General features: G+C 39.0%; 1 protein-coding gene across 7 annotated transcripts in view; it reads left to right on the top strand.

The window, feature by feature from the left end:
• Positions 1-48: 48 nt before the first annotated feature.
• Positions 49-19,977, top strand: part of SLC12A6 (solute carrier family 12 member 6) — a 48,579-nt gene continuing 28,650 nt past the window's right edge. For 2 of the 7 annotated variants that reach the window (XM_034411474.3, XM_034411473.3), the window contains exons 1-2: positions 171-480; positions 1,688-2,841. In XM_034411474.3, coding sequence (XP_034267365.1) covers positions 2,595-2,841 — 247 coding nt within the window. In that variant the 5' untranslated portion in view covers positions 171-480; positions 1,688-2,594. Of the gene's footprint in view, positions 481-1,687; positions 2,842-10,218; positions 10,305-17,217; positions 17,414-19,977 lie in introns of those variants that run through there. The other 5 variants (XM_087891779.1, XM_087891778.1, XM_034411476.3 and 2 more) reach the window with 5 other exon arrangements.

Raw genomic sequence — 19,977 nt, 5'->3', positions numbered from 1 at the left:
CTCCCCCCCTCCAAAGGATTCCCAACACCCCCCCCCGCCATCTCTCTCGTCTCCGCGCGCTTCTCTGAAGATTAAAAAAAAAAAAAGCCCAGCAACAATAACCGCTATTTCTTTCTGCGCTTGCGCGGCCAAAAAAAAAAAAAAAAAGCGGCGACCAAGGAGGCGGTGGGGGGGGGTTTGGGGGCGGTGAGTTTGATAGAGATGGAAAACAGGAGAGGATGGGGACATTTAAAGAGAGCCCGCTCTCCTTCCTCCCCCTCCTTTCTCAGCATCTGAGATAGCGGCAGTACCAGCGTGCGGGGCGGGAGGCTGCCGCTTGTGTGCTGCGCGCGCCGCCCGGCCGGCCGGTCGGTCAGTCAGTCAGTCAAGCCAAGCTGGCCAAAACAAGCCGGCGAAAGGTCTGAGGACGACGCGTGCGCCCGGGGGAGACCCTAATTTTGGAACGTTGGGGAGGGAGCCGCTCCGTCGCGCGCGCCGCAGGTAAACAAGCAACGGCCGCTCTCTCCTGGGTGTGTGTGTGTGTGTGTGTGTGTCCGGGTGGTGGTGGTGGGGGGGCGTTCCGCATCAAAGTACGTGAGGAGCTCGAGCGGGAGGAAAGTGAGGGTGGGGTGGTGGAGGAAAAGAGCGCGAGGGTGGCGCACGCGCAGTGTCGCCTTTCCACCTGTTATCTCTTTCCACGTTCGTTCCCTTTCCAACCCGCACCCCCCCCCGCCCCGCCCCGAGAGTTTCTTGCGGGGTCTTCCCCGCTGAGGCGGACGATGGATGTGTGGGTGTGTGAGTGGGTGTGACTTTGAGGTGTGTGAAGAAGCCAGACCCCTCCCCAGCTTTGGACGGTTTTGGGGGGGGGGGCTTGAAAGCTGCAGCCTCAGTCTCCTCCCTTTGTATGGGTCTTTGGGTCCTCAACCCTTAGGGTGTTTTGTGGGGAGGGGGTCTACTTTGCCTCATTATCTCGTCTGGGTGGGGGGTCTGGGGTGCCTTGTGGGTGGTCTTTGTCACGACCACTTGCATTGCCTCCAAAGCTCCTTGCATGCCCCAGCAGCATCTTTTGCAGCAAGAATCGGCGTTGCCGTCATTCTGTGGGTCGGAGACCTGGGAATGTGTGTTTCCTGCCTTTTTTGGTGAACTCTCCTGCAAATAATACTTACGAAACGGTCCTTTCTCCCTCTTGGCATAACACAACCAGCACCACCAAGGTCAGGTAGTCCTCGGCTTAACGACTACAACTGAGCCCCGAAATTTCTGTGGCAAAGTGAAACGTTTTGTTAACGGAATTTGGCGACCTTGCTTGCTGCGGTTGTTTAAGTGAATCGCTGCAGTGATGAAGCGAGTAACATGGCTGTTGAGCGGAATCTGGCTTCCCCGTGGACTTTGCTCATCAGAAGGTCTCAAAAAGTTGACCACGTGACCGCCTGGACACTGCAACCATCGTAAATGTCAGTCAAGTTGCCAACTGTCTGAATCTTGGATCATGTGTCCATGGGGATGCTGCCACGGTTGTAAGTGTGAAAAATGATCATGAGTCACTTTTTTCAGTGCTATTGTAACTTTGAATGGTCATTAAATGAGCTGTTGTAAGTCGAGGACTACCTTGGGTTAGTAAGATTTTACAGAGGATTCAGTGTCTCTGTACAGTTTTGTATAATAGACTTTTTGATATATACATATACACTCTGTTTTTCTTTTCCAGAATCCTACAGTTTGAGAAGAGTTGATAATTTCCTTTCACTAGGCCCATCTAACAGTTATCTCCTCCTACCAAGATCTTCAAAACAACTGGAAGTTTGAAGAATTCTTGATGTTGCACCTTAAGAGATAGCTTTGCCTTCTCTTCTTTTAAGTTCTTGCACTGGAATCTGACATTTTTCTTCTTCGGTTTGAAAAAAAAACAACCCTGTCACACTCGCTCGCTTGGCTTTTTCTGCACCAGAATCATAAGGGAAGTTTGCAAAGAAAAATATTTTTTTCCTGGCATTCACCATGGAAAACAAGTAAATTATGATCTTACATTCATTATAGACTTTCTAGCATTTTGGCATACCTTGCAGATCTTTGCCTTTGGGTATTTTTTTCCTGTTGCATTTTGCTGAGATAAAAGACATTTGCTTAACAGCAGGTTCTGTGCCGCTGCTTTCCCAGACAGCTGGAATTTTTGCAGTGTGGCCCTTAGACAGTTAAAAACGTTTTTCTTTTTTTCCCCTTTTTTTTTTGACCTTTAGGCTATCCTTAAGAACAGAAAACGGTGACATATTTGCCTGATGCATGGGAATCTTCAGTGTAATTATCGGTGAAACATTAACCTACAAAATCATGGAATATTGCCTTCATTCAATCTTAGACTGTACTTCTAAAAATATATCCAATAAGCATTGATGTCAAAATACTGCACTGTGTGATTGTGAAGCAGTTTGTGAATCCATGGTAGACATGAATCTTCCTTGTGAGAGAGTATTGGGTAACATTGTTGGCATCTCTACTTTTCTGAATGATCTTCCTCTTACGACTTGAGGTGACTTTAGGTTAAACTGATCAAGGAAGAGGGGTTTTTTTTGTTTTGGTTTATTTTTTCGGTTCTTTTTGCCATTTTTGTTGCCAAGATGGCTTCTGTCCGGTTTATGGTTACCCCCACTAAAATTGATGATATCCCAGGCCTGTCTGACACTAGCCCAGATCTCAGCTCCCGCTCGAGCTCCTGTGTCCGCTTCAGTTCCAGAGAAAGTGTGCCTGAAACAAGCCGCAGTGAGGGTGCCAGTGATTTTTCTCGAGCAACTACTTCCTTGGCCACTGAAGCAGCCGAGCCTACTTCTGACAAGATAACCAACCCTCGCACAGATGTGGTTGAAGGTAGGCCACCTTTGGTGGGAGGGAGACCGGATATTTAAAGTCTACCAGTAATTTTGCCAATGGAGCAAAGTTACTGGTTGCAAGTGCCTTGTTTGGTAAAAGAATCAGGTGGTGCTTATTTTCAAGTGTTGTTGGTAGAAGAACATTGAGAGATGAACAGATCTTGGAAGCTTCTTATTCAGAAGTTATGGGAAGCACAGTTCCATTCCTGGTTGTGTTGCTCATGCAAAGAAGTATTTTCTGTGATTTGGGAGGTACAAGAGTTATGTTGATGATATCAGAGGAGTGTGAATGGGCCTGTCCATTTCATATTCCATACAGTTTGACAGATGTCATTTTCACACATGACTGGATTTTTCAGATTTGGCACCTTAGAATAACATTTGTCGTTTTTATGCCAAACTATTAATCAGTGGAACAGCTTGCCTCCAGAAGTTGTGGGTTCTCCAACACACAGGAGGCTTTTAAGAAGAGTTTGGACAACTATTTGTCTGAAATATAATAGAGTTTGCTGCTTGAGGAGTGGGTTGGACTAAAGACCTCTAAGATCCCTTCCAATTCTGTTATTCTGTTAAAACCAGCCAATGTTGTTGTCTTTAAATTGTGCTTTCCCTTTGGAGTACTAAGTTTGCTGATCATCTCAGTTTTTCAGATTCCTTCTCTTTATTTTTTCCCTTGTGCCAGGAAATGCTGAGCAAGACTCATGGGAAATGACTTGGGAGAATTTCAGTTCCCTTAATTTTGTTGGTTTGTCCTGTCTGAGTTTTTAAAAAATGTCTAAGGTTAGACCAGGTTTTGCTCAGTCATCACTGAGTCAAAGTCACATCTTCACTGTGGAGTTTCTGAATAACAACACTGATCTGTCAACAGTCTTTAGATCCAGCCAGTCTGTAGTTCATTGTCTGTTTTCTGAATCTTACTTTGTTCTAAAAGGCATCTGTCCTAAATTGCCCTCAAATCCCCAGTTTTGGAACAAGTTGAAAATTTTGAAAAGGGGTAGTGAAACAAAGGAGAAAAAGAATGCAGTTTTTCCGAGCATCATCTATGGAAGTGAAATACCACAGGTGAAAGCTTATGCAATAAAGCCCCTTTTATCTGTTCACCAAAGACTGTTAACAAAAATCATTTCTGGGAAATCTGGCAGTTGTGCTTTTGATAACTGAGAAATCCCCTTTACCAATCTGTTTATGTGTCTGAAATAATTATTTAATTATAGCTATGTTTGGCCTCCAGCTTTGCTTTGCAGATAACACCTTTTTGAGATGCTGCTAGAAAGAAGTAATTGTAGTAAGGCAATAATTCCTCTGATCTTTCAATGAGAATGTGTATATGTGAATAACTTTAATCCTCAATTTATATTATTTTACAAGATACATATTAACATCAAACCTAGGTGCAATTTAAGAAGGGGTAAGTAGATGAAACGTTGTATGGTACAGCTGTATCCTTCTTTAGCAATCATTCCCATTCTACAGTCTGTGGATAACTGGTTGGTTTGTAAGAGTATTGTAGGTGGCCCCTAAATTTATCCATTAATTTTATATTAATGGATAAAATTCACCTAGGATTTCATGGGATTTCAGCATTCCTGTTCCAAGTATGATAATATTTCAGGTGGAATATCAAAACCTTATGAGAGTACATGGTCTCACAAGTTTTTAATCATGTCATATTTTAAAATTAAAATTTGAGGTCCTTCAGATGCTCTCAGTATACACGGGTGGGTATCTGCAGTGTAATAATGTTCCTGAAGGATTCTGAAATTTGGCAGAAATGCTAGATAATCAATTCAGCAAGTAATCTGACTGCTTTTAATGGTGATGACCAACCTTTAATTGCCTCTGGAAGTATACTGGAAGGCAAAGTCGCTTGTGCAGCAGTGGTGTTACACAGGGGAACTTTAGAGTACCCCAAACTAAGCACTGCTACTTTCTGAAACATTTTAAGTTCTGAGTGTTCTTCTAGGAAAGCTCCATCTAGAGCACAATGCAGTTATCCAATTAGGAGGTGACAAAGGTATGAATGATAAATATCGTATAGTCCAGAAATGAGCACAACTGGTGCATGGGACAAATCTGTGCAAAACGTTTAGACCTTGGAGCTGAATGTTCAGAATGACCTCCAGATGGCATATTAACTCTGGTGAAATGCTACTCCAATAGCAGTAAGAGTCGTAAAAGCAGATCTAGAAGATTCAGAGGTCTAGAACCACTTGGATTTGCCAGGGTTGAGATGAATCCTATTCTACCCCATCCAAACCCCCACAGCTTCCAGTGACTGGATAAGAACCTTGAACAAATTGTACAGTTGAGTAATATTTTAGTATTGATTGTCCTGGCAAATATCTTCATTCAGTGATTTCATTTAGATGTTAAATATGAGTGGGGAGAGAGTTGAGCCTTGAGGAACTGCACATAAGAAAGGTTTAGCATTACACCTCTCCCCCTCCTCATCAACATTAACTGGATTGAAGGAAGGAGGAGAATTACCACAAAAGAGTAGCCTCCATTCTAACCCATGGACTTAACCCATAAAGGTTCCATGATCAGTGCTATCAAAAGCTGATGAGAGATGTAGAAGAACAAAGACAGATGCACCACCACCACCATTACGTGTCCTCTAGAGATCTTCTGCAAAAAAGTATTTGTTACCACTTGGACACAACTACATGTTCCTCCTGGCTGGCCTTGACCAACTAGGAGTGACATGGATCTAAAATGTAGAAGAGTTTATAGCTCCAAGGACCCTATCTACTTCCTCAGGCCTAACCAGGTTAAATTTATTTCAGATGGCAAGATTGTATCTCAATCACTTGCATAAGATCTGTTTAATGGTAAGAGCCGTGGTGGCGCAGTGATTAGAATGCAGTACTACAGGCTACTTCTGCTGACTGCCGGCTGCTAGCAGTTTGGCAGTTCGATTCTCACTAGCTCAGGATTGACTCAGCTTTCCATCCTTCCAAAGTCGGTAAAATGAGGACCCAGATTGTTGTTGGGGGCAATATGCTGACTGTAAAACTGCTTAGAGAGGGCTGTAAAACACTGTGAAGTGGTATATAAGTCTTAAGTATTGCTAGTTCGTGTCCAACTCAAGTGGATTCCAGTGACTTTGTCCAACAGATGTGTAGAATAGTCCTCTCAGTGAGCCTGAAAAAGCTTCAGCAACCCCTCCTTATCAAGAAGGGATCTGGTCACCTAAAAGAAGGCTGCCGGTTGGTTATTTCCAGTCACAATAAAAGCAGCCCACTTTATTATTTGTTCTGTCACCAAACGAGTCCACATAAGGTCTCTTACTCATGCTCAGTTAGATTTGCTCTTTTGTCTTTCTCCAGACGTATTCACAAGAGGTGTTTTCATCTCCCCGAGGTCCTCAGAAAACAGGAAGCTGTGTTGGATCTCCAATCATGAAGAGTGTACACTGGTCCAAGATCTAGTTTAAGGCTCTTGGTTGCCTGCTCATTCTAGGCAGCAACATAAGGCCTCGGCTTGGCTAGAGTATGCTGCAGAGTTTCAGGAATATTTCCCTGAAACCCTACTGGGTCCATCAGTTGCCTGGCCTGGAGCAACCCAATAGGCCTTTCCTCCCTGCAGCAGGCAGCAGCCACAGAGAACTGCAGTGATTTGTGTAGTTGCCTGGAGTCAAGTTTGACACGAAGGAGTTACTGCAGTGCACCATTTTCCCTCTTTTCTTTTGCAACTGTCGTGTCATCAGTTGCACAAGCATCATCACTTTGTTTGACCTATAAATAGTCTTGCCTGCTTCAAGGAATCAAGGTTGCGTGTATGTGCATCCAAAAACGATGGCATTTTATATTGCGTTTATCCCCTTAGATTTTTTTGCAATGCCTGTGGGATGTTTTTCTCCAAATACTGTATCATATTTAGGTAAGAGGCAATTCTGAGGCACGTTTAATTGTGAAAATTGGCAGGTTGCCTTTCTCTCGTTGTTGGTTTGCTGAGTTCTTGCTCAGTTTTGCTGAGCACTGATGTGTAGATGTTCTCCTGCAGCTAATGTCTATCCTTCAGGAAGCAGGATAATTTTGTATATTTATTTAATTATATTTTACACCTTTTTTCTCCACAAGAACAATTTTTGGAGTACACAATAAAAACAGCAACTACAATAATGTTTTCTTTGTAGCTCCTACTCCTCAATAGCACTTTTTTTCCAAGTGCTATGTTTATCTCACACTATTTCCTCCTCTCATTTATACTTACTACTTTTTTTTTATAGTCCATACAGATGTTACATGAAGACTTTTATGTAAGCCATCGCACCTATTTTGCTATTGGCCTTTCCTTTTTCTTCTTGTTACTGCTCTAGTAGTTATCTATAGACAGAGTATTTCTCTTTACATAACCTTTATTAAAGAGATTTTAACAAGATAAAAACAATATAGATTTTAGAAAAGAAAGAAAATTGTGAAAAGGTGAGAAAGAAAATAGGAAAAAGAAAGAAAATAGAGAAGAAGAAACAAAATGTAAGAAAGTGGCTTCTGATCCTCTTAACAACAGTTGTAAATGCATTCATGTTTTACCTCATTAAAACAATTCTTTTCAAACTTGGTAATGGCTGGGAAATTCTGGGAGTTGAAGTCCACACACCTGAGATTTGCCAAATTTGGAAAAAACCACTTAGACCTACAGAGCCACCTGTGGTTTTTGCCGCACTTGTGTGGTTGTTTGCTTTATGAAGAAGAAACCTCTTTGAGATTATATCTGACATACAGTAAGCGAGCTAGTCTTTCCTTATAGCAATTCTACATATGGATAAACATGAGAGAAGATAAATTGTGCAGCCAGCCAATCAATGTTTCAGTTGTTACTGAGATCCTTACTGCTTCCCTGATTTATCTTACGAGATGTTTTCTCTAAAACTGCTTGTATTTCAATACTACACATACAGTTCCTACTAAACAAAAGGCAAGTAGGATCATATTTTTGTGGCTAGAGAGAAAAGAAAAAGCAACTGATTAGCGATAGCAACTTCAGTGTGGTGGTGTAAGGCACAAACCTAGAAATCAAGGAACTGACTTCTAGTTTTTTAGGCATGAATGCTAGCTGAATAACTTTGGTCCCTTCATTCTTTTGCTGCTCAATCTTCTTCACAGCATTGTTAATGGGAAAATTAGGAGGTAGGAGCATTATATATAGCAACTTGAGTTGCACTCAATAAAGGTAGGATATAAACAGAAAAAAATGGCTTTATTATATATGCATTTTTAAGCACTCTTCCATAGTCTTTATCCTTGTTTATTGTGTTTTCATAGTTATTTTAAGAAGTTGTTTCAAATTGTTTTTATTATACATTGCCCTGAGTTACATTCATAAAATAGGTAGCTATAGAAATGTGATAGATAAATAAGATAAAGACCTCCATCCCACCTTTAGGTTGAGTTCAACTTCTGGTGATTGTTTCCATTTAATTTTTTTGGTAGCATTATTTCTTTCTTTTTTTTTAACCAGCTTAATCAATAACTCTGATGATTTCCCAGATCCAAATGCTAACCAAGTCTGAATCTGCTTCGTTTCCAAGATTAGTTAAGTGCTACCACATTTTAGGGTATCTAAATACACATAAATGTACCTTGGTAGACAGCTGCTACCACCTTCTAAGGTATCTTTTTTTTTTTTATTATTTATTTATTTTTCATATTTGTATACCACCCTACTCCTGAGGGACTCAGGGCGGTGAACAGCCATAAATAAATACAAAGACATATAAAAGTTAAAAACTATTAAAAAATATTAAATAATTTAGAATTAGGTTCAAAGATTAAAACATCCAATTTAACTAAAAGAGATTTAAAACCCAATTTAAAGCCAATTTAAAGGCCAATTTAAAAGGGAGAGTTAGGCCAGACCAGCCTGTTGGAATAAAAACGTTTTTAGGGCGCGGCGGAAGATGAGGAAGAAGTATTTAAATATACTTAACGGTATCTTGGTAGACAGCTTGAGAAACAAGGGAGAAAAAATATGAAGAAGATGGTTTTTGATACCCTTTTAGCAGTGATCATAGGAGGTGTCCATATTTTCTTCTGTGTAACAAAGTAACGTGTTTGTGTGTACAATATACACTTTCTCCTTATGTACACTTGTATGTATGGTGTAAGTATCTCATGGTGTAAGTATTTGTATATCTATGAGTTTGATCAGGATGACTACATATATCCTGTTTCCCTCAAAATAAGACATCCCCTGATAATAAGCCCAATCAGGCTTTGAGTGCATAGCAATAAGGCCAAGTGCTTATTTCAGGCTTCAAAAAAAATATAAGACAGGGTCTTATTTTCGGAGAAACACGGTAGTATGTTGCTTCTTTGTGGGCATATACATGGCAGGATGTAATAGGCATATGAGTTGCCTATGTGCGTGTATGTCTGTTTTCAACTTACTTAGGTTGTTTCTGTGTGTTTTTGTATGCATATGTGTACTGGGAAACAAGGAGTGGCCAGCAAATGCTCTGCTTTGAGTCATATGATTGGTCAGAAGGAAGGAAGGGAGCATTTGCCAAGAAACTGAGCAGTTGCCAAAATGCCTCTCCCATAAGCTTTCTTTGTTATTTGATTACTATAGTCACCCATCTCAACAAACAAACGTTACATTCTTTTTGTTCTGTTCTTTAGTAAATTGTTAGTCACCCAGAATCTGATTCAGATTGAGAACAGTGGGCATATATATTCAATAAATAAATAAAATAAATAGAGGTACATCAGTAGCATTGTTTTTTCTGGAGTGTGTTTTTCTGTAGACCCCCCTGCAAACGCCCAAGTCCACCCCACCTGTCTAATCCTGTCCATTGTTTGATTCAATTTTTCTTTTACTGATTTCTCCCATGATAGCAAATTTGTATCATATTCTGTTAACTTAGCTTGCTGATGAAGAATCTTAGCTTGCTGATGAAGAGTCTGGAAAAAAATTTACATAATTTTTTCCAGCATTCTTTTGGGCTGAAAAGTATAGCAAATATAAACATCAAATTACAAGGATTTTTTTTCCTTCTGGAATCAGATCTTTGCTGGTGTCAGTTTATCTGTATAGTATTTATAATGCTAAACGCAGAACACAAAGTGTTTTTTGTATTACAGTGCTTTCAGTTTAAACAAATGTGGCAATCAAGGAAAATGTTTACAAATCAGAAAGAGAAATGATAAGCTTAACTGGAAAACTTAAATCAAAGGTGCAAGTTAGGCCATTTTGTTGTTTTTGAAATGCACTATTTTAGTTTTAGTTGGCCTTTTCTGTGATTGCAATATGTAGATAAATTTATACTTAAACTACTTGGAGTTCTTGGAGTTAAGAAGCATAGAATTTAGCTCTAAATTGTAAAATTTCATTTAGTGTATGACATACTAATCTCAATCTCCTTTTCTTCCAGCCCAGGGCATTAGCTTAGACCTGTGCTTGTGGAGCTGAGGCAGAGAACATTGGAAGAAAACCTGGAACAGCCAGGACTTAAAAAAGGCAGGTGAAGATGCAGTCAGATTACAGAATTGAAAATTCTGATTAACAACAAGGTTTTTCTGATATGCAGAAATGAATAGATTAACATTTACATATTAAAGAAAAGGAAGCTTCTGATTATAATAGCATATGGGAGTTATTCGATCAATGGTTAGAGAACAAATATGAAAATTAGAAAAGCAGAGAAATGGGATATGAAAAATGTTTTTAATAAAGTTAAATAAGCTAAGAAGAGGATTGTTATAATAGTAGGTATGTTAGGTATTAGTATTAAGTTAAGAATAGACAAAATATTAAATATGGCTGTAAATCTTAATTGTTATTGCCCAAAATATTTGTACCCAGACAACACACTGTTTAATGAAAGATGAAATGTTTCTATTAAAATAAAATAAAAAATTATATATTAAAAAAACAACAACAAGCTTTTTCTGGAAGTCAGATTGTGAACCATTGCTTCCAAACAAGCTCTCAGGTTAATTAAGGGCTGTTTTCTGCTTTTTCATGATTGTTTTTCCTCCTTCCATTCACATGAGATTTTTAATCACATTTTAGTTATGCAAAAATGGGAGATGTGCACTCTTTCATAATAATGAAGTGTTCTGCTCTGGGTCACATGACTGGGTAGGAGGCATAATAATGAAAGCCTTTATATTTGGCGGCACCTGAAATTACCCGATGCTTTGCATGTAACAGGTCCTAATTTGATATGATACGATATGATAACAGGACTATCAGGTTATATAATAAACTCTAGGAGCTGAATAGAATTCTGAAGTTCTTTGTTCACAATTCTGGACTCAGAGTAAACCAGCCAGATAGTGAGATATTCTCTCTAATATAAATTGAAATATCAACTATAACCCGAAGGATTTATTTACTTTGATGATATACATGTCAATATTATTAATGACTCAGTTTCCATTTTTTCTTAGGTTGAGAGATGGAGGTATATTTCTTTTCAGCTGTTCTTTCCCTGCAACTGGTATTTGGAGACATGCTTTCCCCAATTTTTTTTTAAACTTATTGCTTTTAAAATAATGACAGAGAAGCAAAAAGAAAATTAAAAAAATGTTTTTTAAAAGTGAAAAATATGACAAAATAAAAAAGGTCTATCATTTTAGCTGTAGTTATAATTCTATATACCATATATTATGAAAATGTTGTATTTATACAATCTAATACTTTCTTACAAAACTTGGTAAATGTAAAAACATGTGTTTTAAAGAAGCATTATTAACCCTCCAGAAAAATACTATATTTGACAGTCTTTTTCTATATAAATGTAAGAATCCAATAAATTCTAAATATTATTTTTGTTGTATAAGTGGTAATTTGAGGTCCATTGATATTCTTGCTGAAGAAGTTAAGACACTCTCACATTGTCTAGGTCAGTGAAGGCTCACCTTTTTGCCATCGCGTGCCAGGAGAGGGGGGAGGTGGGGGAGGGTCGCGCGCGCATGTGCCCACGCGCATGTGTGCGCAACCCCTTCCCCCCTCCCCCCTGCTCCTGGCACATGATGGCCTGGTAGGCCCGTTTTTCTTTCTTACCTGGTTCCAGATTCTCTCTGTGTATCTGGGAAGGGCGAAAACAGCCTTTCCCACTCCCTTGGAAGCCCTACGGAGGCTGAAAGGGCCCATTCCCCAACTGGGACAGGAAGTGACATTTTTTGCTGTCCCCAGCCTCCAGAACCTCTCTAGGAGTCTCTAGGAGCCTCTCTAGGAGTCTCTAGGAGCCTCTTTAGGAGTCTCTGGAGGCTGGGGAACAGGAAAAAACGTCACTTCCTGTCCCACCGGGAGTCGGGAAATGGGCCCTTTCAGCCTCCGTAGAGCCTCCAAGGGAGTGGGAAAGGCTGTTTTCGCCCTTCCCAGATACACAGAGAGGATCTGGAGCCAGGTAAGAAAGAAAAACGGGCCTTCCCCACCCCGCCCCCAGGCCCTCCAGAGGCAGGAAACAGCCTGTTTCCCTACTTCTGGTGGGCCCAGAAGGCCCGAAAATCAGCTGGCTGGTGCGCGCATGCGCCCCAGAGCTGAGCTGGCGTGCCCACTAATATGGCTCCGCATGCCATAGGTTCGCCATCACGGGTCTAGGTACTAGAAGAATCTCTAGTTCTTTATTCTATCCATTTAAAAAAAATGATCTTACATTATTTTTATAAATAAATCACGGTGCTAAATCTAATACTCCTTCCTTCTATTTTTCCCACAATAACAATCCTATGAGGTGAGTTTGGCTGAGAGAAAGTGACTGGCTCAAAGTGACCTAACCTGTTATTGATAACGAATATAGAAACTAATTTGTTGTTGTTACCGATAGTTGCAAAGTCATGTCCAACCCATCACGACCCCATGGACAACGTTCCTCCTGGCCTTCCTGTCCTCTACCATCTCCCAGAGACCATTTAAGCTCATGCCTACTGCTTCAGTGTCTCCATCCAGCCACCTCATTCTCTGTTGTCCCCTTCTTTTGCCCTCAATTCTTTCCCAGCATTAGGCTCTTACCCTCAGCATTGCCCTCAATCTTTCCCAGCAGTGAGTCTTTACTTCTCATTAGGTGACCAAAGTATTTGAGTTTCATCTACAGGATCCAGCCTCCTAAAGAGCAGTCAAGGTTGATCTTCTCTAGGACTGACCGGTTTGATCGTCTTGCAGTCCCAGGGACTCGCAGGAGTCTTCTCCAGCACCATAGTTCAAAGGCCTCAATTCTTTGGTGCTCAGTATTTCTTATGGTCCAACTTTCACAGCCATACATTGCAAATGGGAAAACCATAGCCTTGACTATATGCACTTTTGTTGGCAGGATGATGTCTCTGCTTTTTAGTATGCTATCTAGATTTGCCACTACTATTAGAAACTAATAGTAGCTTTTAATTTCAATTTTTATTCAGAATTCTATCATAATTCAGAGAATGTACTTAAGATATAGAGGCTTTTTAAAAATAAAATTATTATAGTACATAAAAACACCTTTGCTGTACTATCTGATATAGAGATTTAATAGATAATTTTCAAAACGGCAAGTGGACTAGATGGGTTCCCTGTCAAGTGGTATAAAACATTTATACATTGTTTTGTGCCAAAACTTTTGTCAGGTAAGTGAAGAGATTTGATGAGGGCATTTTTCACTGGCATTTAACCAGGCTTATTTTATCAAAAGCAGATAAAGATCATGCTCAGTGTGTTAATTATGGTTCTATCTCATTGATTAATGTTGATATCAAGATGTTAAGAGCAGTGTTAGCAAATAGAGTATATAGCAAACAATATTGTTTGTTATTAAGAATGATCAAGCAGAGTTTATAAAAACCAGACAACTGCAAAATCTCCATTCCCACCCCATTCCAGGGTAAGGATATTGCAAAATCTCCATTCCTACCCCACTCTGGGGCCAGCCAGAGGTGGTATTTGCCGGTTCTCCAAACTACTCAAAATTTCCGCTACTGGTTCTCCAGAACCTGTCAGAACCTGCTGGATTTCATCCCTGCTTTAAAGGAATTAGATGTTCTTGCTTTTTAATATCTTCAGGAAACTCTTGTTTTGTGCTTTTAGATAACATAGGGAGATTTACAGTGCAATATATAAGTCATTTAAACTCGTTTTTATTTGCAGGAAACTTTTTTTTGTTTATTTCTAAATCTCATACTACTATCATTGTTGATGAAAAAAAATAGATGCATTTAATAATATAGCAGGATACTCTGTTAACTGGTGCAAATCGGGATTGATATTGATAGATGAGTGTAATTAATTAAACCTTACTCTTTGAGTAAGGTTACTCTTATTCCTTCAAAAGGAATATTATTCCCAAACCGATTAATATTCTGAGAAGAATTCCAATTTATATGTCTGGGAAATATTTTCAAAAAGTAAGTTCTTAGTTTAAAAAATTCCAATGGAATTCTTTAATTCTGAGAATATCTTTACAGAAAATGCAATTATCAATTCATGAGGTAAAATTTGTTTTCTGAATCTCGAGCCATTACCTAATATCAAATATTAAATACTAAAAGCCAATGATTGGTGATAATTTTCAGATTTGGGCAGCTTTGGAATATATCTCCTTTGGTAAAATGGACGGTTTCAGAATCTAAGTATAGTGAAACTACTTTCTCTAGAACCAAATAAATAAGTTAGAAAACTAGGGAATATAATGTCTAATAAAAGATTCAACCATTTTAAATTGATTTTATGGGAAACCCAACTTTAAACATTGGGTAAAAGATGATGAAAAAATTAGATGAAAGTGGGGATATAGAATTTGGAACAACTGATAGATGATGAAAATGTATTTTTAATATATTTTGTGTTAAGAGACAAATATTACCTACAAGGTATGACAATATTTACCAGTTAAGATTTGTTAACAATATTTTCTCCATCTTGTCTTTCATGAATTTATCTAGCAGCTAACATCATTTCTTTAACTAATAAATTACACTGGTTAACTTTGTACTAATTTGCTATACTAAATTTTAGTCTCTTGGGGCAGAGGTCTGCTTTATTTGTTTATACTATGGCAAAAGCACGGTGACTATATTAAAAGTATACTATATATACTTTATATAGTCATAAAGTAAAGAGTCATGGTAGCACAGTGGTTAGAATGCAGTGTTGCAGGCTAATTCTGCTGACTGCCAGCAATTTGATCCTGACTGGCTCAAGGTTGACTCAGCCTTCCATCCTTCTGAGGTCGGTAAAATGAGGATCCAGATTGTTGGAGGCGATATGCTGACTCTAAACCATTTAGAGAGGGCTATAAAGCTTGGTGAAGTGATATATAAATCTAAATACTATTGCTATACTATATATGAAAATTCTGGCTGTGTTAACGTTCACATGCAATCAAATGATGTATTAGTACAAGATGATAGCTTTTAAACTGTGGTTTAACTTTTAAGTGCAGCCTGTTGAACAAGAGCTTCTAAATCTTGATGAAGAGAAACTAGTCAGTGAGCCCATTAAAGATTTTTGAACTTATTTGATGCTATGGTGCTCCACACGATTGTAGTATACAATAGGAATAACAATATAACTATACAGTAGAAAGAGCCACAACAACATCAAACCTATCAGATAAAAGATCAAAGTAGTATCATTAGCATTCATAGCTTAATGGTTTCTAGTCCAATCTACCTCAAAGGGTTGATATTTATGTAGTAAGTGAACCATTGTATAGGAACAGATAATAGTTGTGGACTTGAATAAAGTTTATGCTCAAACACCTTTATTCATTGGATTCATCTCTGAACTGTATCACAGCCTGTCTACTAGAGCTTCTGTTCTGCCTTTCTAGAGCCATGCTGAGGTAGTAAGGCACAAAGGGGTTTTGTAGATAACTAGCATTTCACTGCTTTTGTTGGGCCAAACAATTACATCTTAACCTCAGATTAAGCTAACGTGCTTTTTAAATTGGTTATGCCCTTTCCTGTAATCTTGTCATGTTGATGGTATAAACGGCATGTATAAGATTGTGGGAAGTACAAGTGGAACATTGGAGCTTTCTGTCTTAATCCCCTCCCACCCTCGCCCCCCCCAAATGTTTTCACTCATTGAAATTTAAGTAAACGAATGTACTAAGTGTAAATAGAGAAAACATGGAGTCTTGTCTCAAAGGGATTTGAGATCTATGACAGAACTAGTTATGGAGTGAAGATTATTGTAAAATGGGTTTTAACTATGGGTTTAACATATGGGACTTTTGAGAATAGTCAGAATTAACCTAACAGTGTGGATGAAGTCACCATTTATCTCCGTATCTCCCCCCGGAGATACGGAGGATCCCGGATCTGCGCTCCTTCCACCGTGCTGTGAAGACCTTTTTATTCCATCAAGCGGGCTTGGCCTGATCTCTTCCCTTTTTAAATATGTAAATTTTAATCTGTTTTTAAATTATTGGGGTATTTTAATTTGTCTGGGCCAAATAATTTAATTTGATTTTATCGGGTTTTTAAATTTTGTGTATTTATGTATTTTATTGTTGGCTGTTCACCGCCCTGAGTCCTTCGGGAGTAGGGCGGTATATAAATCAAATAAACTAATAACTAACTTCAGATTTCTTTCCCCCACTTTCTATGTACTATCTTTATCTGTAATGTGGAATATCTGGTGTGATATCTTTTGAGTTCTAACCCCCAGTTCTCTTTTCTTCCCCAGCAACTCCCAGTTAGTTTTAGCCTTCTTCTTTTCTGAACATGACAAGACAGACATGCACTCTCCTACTAGCCTTCTTTTTGCAACCCAAAGTAGGATTCAATCTTGGTTGGATAATGCTTATGCCTAAATTTCAAGTTTATGCATTTTTTAGAAAAAAAACCTTCCTGTGTGTGTGGGGGGGGGAGGGGGGGGAACAGGGATTCATTCCTCCAGGAACAGCTGCCACTATGCAGCCATATACACTTTGAATCATATTCTGGCTTTAGGGAAGGGCAGTTTGTCAAGATTGAATTGTCTTCTGATGGGAGTTGCTTTGCTTTTACAGAATACACTACTTGTCCTACAGGCACTGCTAGTAGGACTACATTTTGGTGACTCTTGCTCTTTGCGTTACAATTGTTATTAGTTCTTTGTAAGTTTATGATACTTTTCCCTTTTAAGGTGCGCAAACTGTACAGCTTCTCCCAAATATAACTTCCCAAGCACTCTTTATGTAAAGCCAAACAATGATTAACTAGCGTTTGTACCTGTTAACAGGGCTGCGTTTAATTCTTGGCAGAAAGCAAGAGACTGCATACTGCTGCCGTGATGTAAAGAATGTGCAAACTAGTGCAGCATAGCAGTATGCACTGAGAGTAATCTTCTTAGTAGCAGGCTTGTAAATAACTCTTCATGGCATGCATACACTTGAACACACACATATCCCCGTAGAGGTGTGTCTCCCTCGCACTACAGGCCCACACCCTTTCCCTCCCATTCCCTGGGGCTGCCTGTCACCTGACCCACCGACACTTTCAGTTCTTTGTGTCCTGGCCTGGAAGAAACTTTTCTTTTGAACATGCCACAGTTCACTGTAACCAAAGTGGAAGATGATGAAGAGGGGAAACCAGAGGGGGATGGACAGACAAGAAGCAGTCCAGGGCGGATCTGGGATCCTAGTGAAACTGCCAGGGAAGGTAAGCAAGTTAAATTGAATAGTTTCTTCCCATTTATCACGGTTTGCTCTCCTCCCCCAGCTTTTCACTTGAGGGCTGGTAATGTTTAACCCGTTTCGTTAGCCTCATTTGATAGTAAGAACCATGTGCTCAGTTACCCACCTTCTAACTGGGAGGAAGCCCTCATGTCTCCTTTGCTTTCCCCTCACCATCATTTCTTCCCAGTGGCACATTCTGAAAGAGTTTTGGTTTTTTTTAGTCTTCATCTCTCTCCTCTGGTTTTGTTTAATCCATTAATCGCCTTCTTACTAACCTTCCTGAAGCGTGACCTTCAGCCAGGTGGAAACTAGCTGTCTAAGGCAAGTTGCTGAAGTCAGAACCAAACTATAATCTGTGATTAGAGCATAATTAGGACAGGGGCCAAATGTCCTGCTTCTTGTTCTTGGGAGGGAATTATAGCTACACGTACATCCAGGATTTCTTCTTCGTTTTCAGCCCTTAGATAGCAAGTGAGCCTAGATTAACGGGAAGAATTATGGACTGTGATGCCTGGTTCACTTGAACATATTATTTTAGACTGAGAGCAACAGAGTAGTGTGTCTTGAGACCACACACACACACACACCCCACTCATTGTTTTTCTAGGTATGATTTTTGGGGATGTAAACCCAGAAGCAGAATTTAAAATAAATAACGATAAATATAATATATATTACATTTCCTTGCTGTCCAACTTCATGACTCTGGCTCAGAATGTCCTCTCTTTATGCTTCCATTCTAGCATCATGTGAATCCATTCACAAATGCTATAGACCATTCTGCTATCGCTCCATCCTAGTGGTGATTAAAACAGATAATATCTGTACTACACACCTTTTTTTCTTTTTGGATGGATTGATAGGTATTATTCTCCTTATACTCTCTTCTGGGTTGCATTGTTTACCATTATGTTTTTAACTGGATTTCTTTTTTTTTTTAAAGAAACATTGAACAGTTATTTGCTCGTCTTCAGAGTCTTCCTGGGCTAATACTTTCTTTCCAAATATACTCTTCCATTTATATTTCCCATCACATTCCAGCCATGCTAACCCAATCTGATAAATTCTTAGTATCTTTTTTTTCTTTGGATTCCCTCAACATAAGGTTTATTTTCTAAAGTTTTCCCGTTAATTCTACAAACCTGGGACTATCTTAATCTGCTCTTAATTACAGTACCTTTTGTATATTTGGATGAAGCTGCTTTGGCTTTTCCATTCTCTTTGCTTGCCTGTGTGTATCTTCAAGAGTCTCTTTCATGTGATTTGGCCTGCATTGTTTATTGTCACATTGCTACACTGTTTATCAGCATGACCTTGACTTCGCCAAATTATTCTTTCTCTGTTAGGTTTCTATGCCATCTTAAAACTTCCTTGGTACTGGCACTAATCAAAAATTCTCTTACATTCTGTCTGGGAGAGCAGTGAAAAGGAATTGATGATTTAAGTGAAAGAAAAATGGCTACAAATGACAATTTATTTATTACAGTTGTGGCTTTTTGGTCCATGAAATTATGAGTATTGTTATGAACAGTGCTTTGTTTCATTCTTCCCAATAGTCAGCAATAGATTTCATTATTATTCCCATTTTGCAGATAGGAAACAACAGCTAGAAAATGTAGCCTTGCCCAATAACATTCAGTAAAATTTCCCCTAAGGTCCCGTAGTATTCTGAGCTCTGTTAAAGCAGGATTCCTAATTAGAGGTATGGCAGATGTAAATCTGAGAGTATAATCTGATAGGGTAAAACCATTCGAGTTCACTGAGCTTTACTTCCACTTTATTCTAATGTGACCTAGAGAAAGCATATATTGCTTAGAGAAAGCATATATATTCTTGGTTTTCTTTCGTATTTGGAAAGAGCACAATCTAATAACCCAAAACAAATTAATTTGCAAGTTTATTTCTTTATGAAAGGGTAGATAAGAAGAAATAACTTGGAGTATATTCTGTAGCATTCATCATAGAGAATGGAAATTGAATTTACCTCATTGTGTTTCTTCTATCTGAACAATTATCATTAATTGTTCAGATAGAAGAAAATGGAGGAAATGCACATATCAGAAAAGTGAACATAAACCTTAAAACTAAACAGAAGGGTTTGTTCTGTTGTACAATATTCTAAGCTGCAGCTGTTAACCTAAGTAAAGCTTAATATGTCCTATCATCTCGTCAGTCACCCAAAATAGTATTTCTGTCTTCAGTTTGGCCTCCTGTGTACATCCCTCTTTCCCTCAGAAGATTCCTACACAGCCTGAAAGTTCTTTCTTATACATATCATATATATCTGGTTATAAAAGGCTGGATGCTGACAGGTACAAAGTTGCTCTCTTTGTGCTATGTCTATTCTTTATGCCTTCGTTCTTCCACAGGTAATAGAGAAAAAAGTTTTTTAACAACAAATAAATGTTAAGAAAATAAGTAATAGGTTTCTATGCCCGCAGATACTAAAATTACTGCCTTAACTGCCTTCACACCACTGAGTCTAAGATACTGTGTTCAGAAGAGAAACCTGTTAAGATTAAATTGTTTAGGCTGAGTAATCTGGTA

Source organism: Pantherophis guttatus, chromosome 4, assembly GCF_059756535.1.
Source record: "Pantherophis guttatus breed Tessera chromosome 4, ASM5975653v1, whole genome shotgun sequence".
Lineage (NCBI taxonomy): Eukaryota > Metazoa > Chordata > Lepidosauria > Squamata > Colubridae > Pantherophis > Pantherophis guttatus.
Note: the sequence above shows the minus strand (reverse complement) of the source record. Positions and strands in the feature narration are given on the sequence as shown.